The sequence below is a fragment of the Notolabrus celidotus genome, unplaced genomic scaffold (genome assembly GCF_009762535.1).
Source record: "Notolabrus celidotus isolate fNotCel1 unplaced genomic scaffold, fNotCel1.pri scaffold_198_arrow_ctg1, whole genome shotgun sequence".
In the NCBI taxonomy this organism is placed as follows: domain Eukaryota; kingdom Metazoa; phylum Chordata; class Actinopteri; order Labriformes; family Labridae; genus Notolabrus; species Notolabrus celidotus.
In genome coordinates, this window is record NW_023260055.1 from 43,484 (window position 1) to 50,983 (window position 7,500).

The window sequence follows — 7,500 nt, forward strand, 5'->3', positions numbered from 1 at the left end:
ATAATTGATCGTTAACATTTCCAAAAATCGATCACAGAAAATACTTAAAATGTACAGCCCTAGTACGAGCCAATCACAGGGCTGCTGCTGCTGCTGTCACTGCTCACACCTCTGTGTGTGTGTGTGTGTGTGTGTGTGTCATGAACTCAGATGTTAGATATTTAAATGTCCCTGGCTGAGAAGCGCTCTGATTGGCTGCCTCTCTGTGTTTCTGTCTCCTCAGTGGCTGACCTGATCTGAAGTTACCTGAGTGACCCTCAGCGGAGCCCCGCCCCTTTACTTCCTGTTGTTTCTGTTCTTTTTTTAACTTTGTTTTTAGTCTGAGGTTAATTTTCTGTGACAGGATGTTCATTTGTTTTTGTAAATAAAGGTTTGGTTCCACCTCAGACCGCTCGCTACGTTCCTTTCTATCTGACACACACTCACACACACACACTCACTCAGACAAACTCACACACACACACACACTCTTGGTTGTCTGAAGTGAGACTTTAATGTTTTTACACACATTAAAAACGATTGATAGAAAGCATTTTGAAGGAACAGGAAGTAGATCGTAATAAAAACATGCACCAAAAAACCCACAACACCGTTCAGTTCAGTTTAACATCAGAGAGGGACGAACAGGAAAACAAACACCTGGAGGCGGGGCTAACAGCCTCACCTGTCAATCATTACCTGATGTTTGATTCTGATCTATATAAAAACAAACTGTACAAAAAATCACCTGTTAGCATTTAAGCTAACGTCATCAGGTTCACCTGTTAGTTTCTTGCTATGCTAGCTGCTTATATTATCTCCTAGTGTTTATATGCTAAGCTAAGCTAACCAGCTTCATATTTACAGCAGACACAAAAGGAGGATTTAACTGAGGGCACAGAGTTTGACCTTTGACCCCTGCACAGGTGTGTCAGCCCACCTGATCGGAACATGACGGAGGGTTTGTGGAGGTGAGCTAAGGGTATATTCAGGCACCAGGACAGGTAATGTTCAGGAACAGAGATGGACTCCACCCACTGACCAATCAGAGTGCAGGGAGCGGAGGAGAGAGAGAGGGTGGACTTTATTGGTGAAACATGGTTATCAGTTATTGGTTAGGATCTGTGACATCATCTCTCAGCAGGTGAACATCAGAGACGTTCTTAACGAGGTTAACGAGGTGGAGTCTCGTCTCGGCGTCCTCAGGTGTGAGACACCTGAGCGTTAAATCAGAGCTGCACCTCGGGAACAGGAAGTACCTGCGCAGAGGGATAAGCTCCGCCTCCTGCTGCTGTGATGATGTCAGACTTCATATTTCTAGTTTGATCAGAGTTTATAAAACATGACGGTCGGCTGGTAGGTCTGTGATTGGTCAGATGTGGGTAGCTCCGCCCCTTTCTGAGCACACTTATAGTGGATCAGGCTGAGAGTGACGGGTTCGAGAGGACGGGTGGCTGAAGGTCACCAGGTGTGATGATGTGGACGGTCTCAGGTGTTCTCTAAAGGTGACTCAGTATAACATTTACCTGCATCAGTGACATCACAGGGGGTTAATCATGTGACCACACCTGGTCACCTACAGTGACACCTGATTGGATGGAGCTTAAACAGATGGCGATGATGTGTAGCTGCAGTGGGCGGGGCTTAGGACCTGCTGTGATTGGTTTGTTGTTCATGCTGAAGGTGTGTGACTGAGCAGGTACTAAGCGCCCAATCAGAGGAAGGTAACATGGAGCGGAGCATGATGGGATGCCTCTACAGGTTGCGCCTGATGAACCACATCTCGTTACGGCGGCGGGGGACACCCGGGTTCTCGTATACGGCGACCATGTAGTCCTCTGTCATCAGGTCGTCGGTCGAGCCCAGAATCTCCCACAACTCCTCGATCTGACGCGTCACCGTCTCCTCCGTGGTCGTCCCTAAGAACAGCCTGACAGCCAATCAGAGAGCAGAACAATGTCAGCAGCATGACAGCCAATCAGAGAGCAGAACAATGTCAGCAGCATGACAGCCAATCAGAGAGAAGAACAATGTCAGCAGCATGACAGCCAATCAGAGCAGAACAATGTCAGCAGCATGACATGAACATTCGTCCATGCTGCATTCAGGGTCTGACGTTTCAAACGCTGTGTTCAGGGACAGTCAGGATTTCTCAGAGGTTTGATCACTGATGATGTCATGCTCACCTGCTGACGACTCTGAAGGGCTCTCGGTGGACGATGGTGATGTCGGGGTCCGAGGGTTGAGGGGGGTCGGACTGGAACTCAGCAGGCAGGTAGTACGCCGTCAGGACTTCCTTCTGAAACGTCTTCTTGTCCCCCATTATGTGGATGTGACTGATCACGGGGACCGTCATCCCCAGGTACCTGCCTGATCAACACACCTCCATAATCAGCACTGATCACATGAGGGGCGTGGTCAGTGTGAGGGGCGGGGTCAGTGTGAGGGGCGTGCTCAGTGTGAGGTCAATGTGAGGGGCGTGGTCAGTTTGAGGATGTGGTCAGTGTGAGGATGTGGTCAGTTTGAGGGGCGTGGTCAGTTTGAGGGGTGTGGTCAGTTTGAGGGGCGTGGTCAGTGTGAGGGGCGTGGTCAGTTTGAGGGTGTGGTCAGTGTACGGGGCGTGGTCAGTTTGAGGGGTGTGGTCAGCGTGAGGGTGTCGTCAGTGTGAGGGTGTGGTCAGCGTGAGGGTGTGGTCAGCGTGAGGGTGTTGTCAGTTTGAGGGTGTGGTCAGTGTGAGGGTGTGGTCAGTTTGAGGGTGTGGTCAGTGTGAGGTTGTGGTCAGTTTGAGGGTGTGGTCAGTGTGAGGGGCATGGTCAGTGTGAGGGTGTGGTCAGCGTGAGGGTGTGGTCAGCGTGAGGGTGTGGTCAGTGTGAGGGTGTGGTCAGTTTGAGGGTGTGGTCAGTTTGAGGGGTGTGGCAAGTTTGAGGGTGTGGTCAGCGTGAGGGTGTTGTCAGTTTGAGGGTGTGGTACGCGTGAGGGTGTGGTCAGTTTGAGGGTGTGGTCAGTGTGAGGGTGTGGTCAGTTTGAGGGTGTGGTCAGTGTGAGGTTGTGGTCAGTTTGAGGGTGTGGTCAGTGTGAGGGGCATGGTCAGTGTGAGGGGTGTGGTCAGTTTGAGGGTGTGGTCAGCGTGAGGGGCGTGGTCAGTTTGAGGGGTGTGGTCAGCGTGAGGGTGTCGTCAGTGTGAGGGTGTGGTCAGCGTGAGGGTGTGGTCAGCGTGAGGGTGTGGTCAGTGTGAGGGTGTGGTCAGTTTGAGGGTGTGGTCAGTTTGAGGGGTGTGGCAAGTTTGAGGGTGTGGTCAGCATGAGGGTGTTGTCAGTTTGAGGGTGTGGTACGCGTGAGGGTGTGGTCAGTTTGAGGGTGTGGTCAGTGTGAGGGTGTGGTCAGTTTGAGGGTGTGGTCAGTTTGAGGGTGTGGTCAGTGTGAGGTTGTGGTCAGTTTGAGGGTGTGGTCAGTGTGAGGGGCATGGTCAGTGTGAGGGGTGTGGTCAGTTTGAGGGTGTGGTCAGTGTGAGGGGCGTGTTCAGTGAGTGTGGCCAATGTGAGGGTGTGGTCAGCGTGAGGGTGTGATCAGTTTGAGGGTGTGGTCACTGTGACGGGCGTGGTCAGTTTGAGGGTGTGGTCAGCGTGAGGGGCATGGTCAGTGTGAGGGGCGTGGTCAGTGAGTGTGGTCAGCGTGAGGTTGTGGTCAGTGTGAGGGGCGTGGTCAGTGAGTGTGGCCAATGTGAGGGGCGTGGTAAGTGTGAGGGCGTGGTTAGTGAGTGTGGTCAGCGTGAGGGTGTGGTCAGTTTGAGGGTGTGGTTTGTGTGAGGGGCGTGGCCTAACCTTTGGAGTTGTCCTTGCAGATGAACCTCATCAGCTTCATGAAGGCCATAGAGATGCTCTGCTCGTAGAGCTCCTCCCCCCTTGTCACACACGCCCAGTTACCCGCAGGATACACCCGCTCTTCATACTGGACCTCCCCCATCTGAAGGGGGACACAAGGGGGGGCATGATGTCAGGCTCCAACTGGTCTCTACTGGTTCTGGCCTGATGTGGTTTTTGTCTTTACCTTTTCATGGCGGGATACCGAAGCAAAGGGGACCGTCTCCTTCTGCTGGCTGTTTCTCGCCATCTCATGTATGGGCCCGGTCATTTCTGCAACACACACACACACACACACTTTATATAATCTATCAAATGTAACCTGTGCTGGCCCCGCCCCCTTACCTGCAGGTACAGACACCTGGTGCGTCCTGGCCCCGCCCCCTCACCTGCTGGTACAGACACCTGGTGCGTGCTGGCCCCGCCCCCTCACCTGCAGGTACAGGCACCCGGTGTGTGCTGGCCCCGCCCCCTCACCTGCAGGTACAGACACCTGGTGTGTGCTGGCGACGGCCTGCCAGTGCCTCAGCAGCCGGTCGTCCTCTTCCATTGGCTCGGGGTTGTCGGTGATGTCATCGTCCAGCTGCTCGTCGTCCAATCCGTCGAGGTCTTCCAGAGAGATCAGAGCCATGCTGAGGCGGCGGAGGAGATGACCTTTGACCTTACAGGTAAGTTTGTGTTCCTGTTGGAGAGATAGACACACCTGTTCACAGAGCTCCTGGTCCTGGTTCCGAAACCTGGTCCAGGTCCTGGATTCTCTCTCTATACAGGGTTCATTTATAATGACGTTCAGGTGATCTGTTGCATCATTAGGGGCGGGGCTAACCAACAGACGGGAGCACTGTAACGGTTAGCATGGATGCTAACAGCCCTCTCTGCCTCAGGTGGACTCAGGTTAGCATGACTCAGCATGACTCAGCATGACTCAGCATGACTCAGCATGACTCAGCATGACTCAGCATTTCAAACATCATTACATTTATCAGCTCAATGTTCCTGAGTCTTGGTTACTGAGTCCTGAGTCCTGAGTCCTGAGTCTTGAGTCCTGAGTCTTGGGTCCTGAGTCTTGGGTCCTGAGTCTTGGGTACTGAGTCCTGAGTCTTGGGTCTTGGGTACTGAGTCCTGAGTCTTGAGTCCTGAGTCTTGAGTCCTGAGTCTTGGGTCCTGAGTCTTGAGTCCTGAGTCTTGGGTCCTGAGTCTTGAGTCCTGAGTCTTGGGTCCTGAGTCTTGAGTCCTGAGTCTTGGGTCCTGAGTCTTGAGTCCTGAGTCTTGGTGTCCTGAGTCCTGAGTCTTGGGTCCTGAGTCTTGAGTCCTGAGTCTTGGTGTCCTGAGACCTGAGTCTTGGGTCCTGAGTCCTGAGTCTTGGGTCCTGAGTCAGCATTTTAAACACAGGCTTCAGACACAAACAGTGACGTCACTGAGACTCCACTAGTACAGTCCGTGGCCCCCCTGTAGACCCTGCAGTCCTCTGAGGATCAGTTCCTGGAACTAAAGGTTATGGGTGGTTTTGGTGGAAACATGTTGGGACCTCAGTGAGACCGGGTTTATGAGGTGAACCAGGTTTATGAGGTGGACCAGGTTTATGAGGTGAACCGGGTCCGGGTTGGTTAAAGTGAACACTGATCACGTGATCAGCGGATCTCAGTCCGGTTAGGTAAATTGGGTCAACCGGAAGTCTTCCTTCATACAGGAGTCCAGACCCCTGAGCTGGTTCAGCCCGGTCTAACTGAGCTGGACTATCAGATCACAGGGTTCCGGTCCAGCCAAAACCCAGATCGACAAAATACCGGACTCAGTTAGCACAGTTAGCACGGTTAGCTCAGTTAGCACGGTTTCTATAGCTAGCTGCGTTAGCACGGTTAGCACGGTTAGCAGGGATAGCACGGTTAGCAGGGTTAGCACGGGTCTGGTCAGTACTGGTCCAGGTCTGGACTCACCTGGTTAAGACTGGTTGTCCTCCAGGTGAGACCGCAGCAGCAGAAACCACAACAAACACTCCGCTTCTTCTTCTACGCTCCCGGTGCGCTGCACCGCCCGACACGTCAAAATAAAAGCCTGCACATCCGGTTAGACTACCAAAATAAAACTACCTTAACTTTATGTAACATGATTTATGTCTCCGTCAAACCAGGTCCCCCCATTTTATACAGTCTATAGTCAAACCAGGTCCCCCCATTTTATACAGTCTATGGTCAAACCAGGTCCCCCCATTTTATACAGTCTATGGTCAAACCAGGTCCCCCCATTTTATACAGTCTATGGTCAAACCAGGTCCCCCTATTTTATACAGTCTATGGTCAAACCAGGTCCCCCATATTGTATACAGTCTATGATCAAACCAGGTCCCCCCATTTTATACAGTCTATGATCAAACCAGGTCCCCCTATTTTATACAGTCTATAGTCAAACCAGGTCCCCCCATTTTATACAGTCTATGGTCAAACCAGGTCCCCCTATTTTATACAGTCTATGGTCAAACCAGGTCCCCCCATTCTATGCAGTCTATGGTCAAACCAGGTCTCCCCATTTTATACAGTCTATGGTCAAACCAGGTCCCCCTATTTTATACAGTCTATGGTCAAACCAGGTCCCCCTATTTTATACAGTCTATGGTCAAACCAGGTCCCCCCATTGTATACAGTCTATGGTTCCCCTGAAACTGAAGAGACTGACAGAGGAGAGGATTTAATACAACTAGTTAATAACATTAATATTATTAATAATAATAATATTCTGAGAGGTGAACATGGAGCTGTAATGAACAGACTGACTCAGAGTTCAGGTGTAAAAACAGTTTGTATTTCAGACAGTTATAATAAATATCCTCATTATAATAATAATAATAATAATAATAATAATAATAATAATAATAATAATAATAATAATAATAATGTCTTGTGAGTTATTTCTTTGTGAACTGACAAACATAAACTCTTAAACTGATATTTCTGATTGACAGTGAACACATCATCAGAGAACAAAGTGAAGAAGGTTAAAACAGAGGATGTGTGTCTTTGTTCCCCGTGCTGTAAAGAAGTGTTGTTGTGTTCATAGTCTGTGTAACATGTTACTGTCTGTATATATGTGTGTGTATATATTTATGTGTAAATATATATATATATACACACAGACATATATACAGACAGTATACAGACAGCTGCAGATGGTCTGTGTCTCCTGCTGGAGCTGCAGTTCCTCTAACGTCCACTAAAGGTTGCTGTGATCACACTGATCCAAAGGAGGGAGGAAGACCTTGAAATACGCTCTTCATCAAAACAAACCAAACTCAGCCCCCCTCTGAGATCCCACCCTCAGAGTGAGTCCTGAACCAGAGGGACCAGAGGAGACCAGTAACTATACTAAGGTTCACTAAAGTACAGTAAACTGGTCCACAGCCAGACTGGATCAGACTCACTCCTAACTCCTTTGCTTCAGACTGTTTTTTTCTGGTTTGGTCCTGGCTTGGTCCTGGTTTGGTCCTGGTTTGGTCCTGGTTTGGTCCTGGCTTGGTCCTGGTTTGGTCCTGGTTTGGTCCCGAAGGAACTGCAGGTTTTGGCACTTCAGTACTGGATCCACATCACCAGCCGTCGCTGCTGATGTGGATCCAGCACTTGAAAGAAACCTCTTTCATTTGAATCAGTTTTAAATGAAAATAAATAAA

The 7,500-nt window shown here is 50.1% G+C and overlaps 2 protein-coding genes and 1 long non-coding RNA gene across 3 annotated transcripts in view; 1 reads left to right on the plus strand and 2 right to left on the minus strand.

The window, feature by feature from the left end:
* Nucleotides 1-388, plus strand: part of eif4a3 (eukaryotic translation initiation factor 4A3) — a 6,132-nt gene extending 5,744 nt beyond the window's left edge. The window contains exon 12 of the mRNA XM_034678665.1: nt 224-388. Within this exon, the coding sequence (XP_034534556.1) occupies nt 224-240 (17 nt within the window). The 3' untranslated portion in view covers nt 241-388. The remainder of the gene's footprint in view (nt 1-223) is intronic.
* An 82-nt stretch (nt 389-470) lies between these two features.
* Nucleotides 471-5,902, minus strand: soul4 (heme-binding protein soul4). The gene is made up of 6 exons (XM_034678667.1): nt 5,777-5,902; nt 4,317-4,521; nt 4,027-4,112; nt 3,801-3,942; nt 2,166-2,349; nt 471-1,909 (listed from the first exon to the last, which is right to left on the minus strand). Exons 2-6 carry the CDS (start codon nt 4,468-4,470, stop codon nt 1,735-1,737), a joined length of 741 nt encoding a protein of 246 aa, XP_034534558.1. The 5' UTR covers nt 4,471-4,521; nt 5,777-5,902; the 3' UTR covers nt 471-1,734.
* A 1,394-nt stretch (nt 5,903-7,296) lies between these two features.
* The window catches only part of LOC117809005, a 13,212-nt gene continuing 13,008 nt past the window's right edge, over nt 7,297-7,500 (minus strand). The window contains exon 4 of the long non-coding RNA XR_004630419.1: nt 7,297-7,500. This exon is cut by the window's right edge and continues 112 nt beyond it. This is a non-coding gene — a long non-coding RNA (uncharacterized LOC117809005).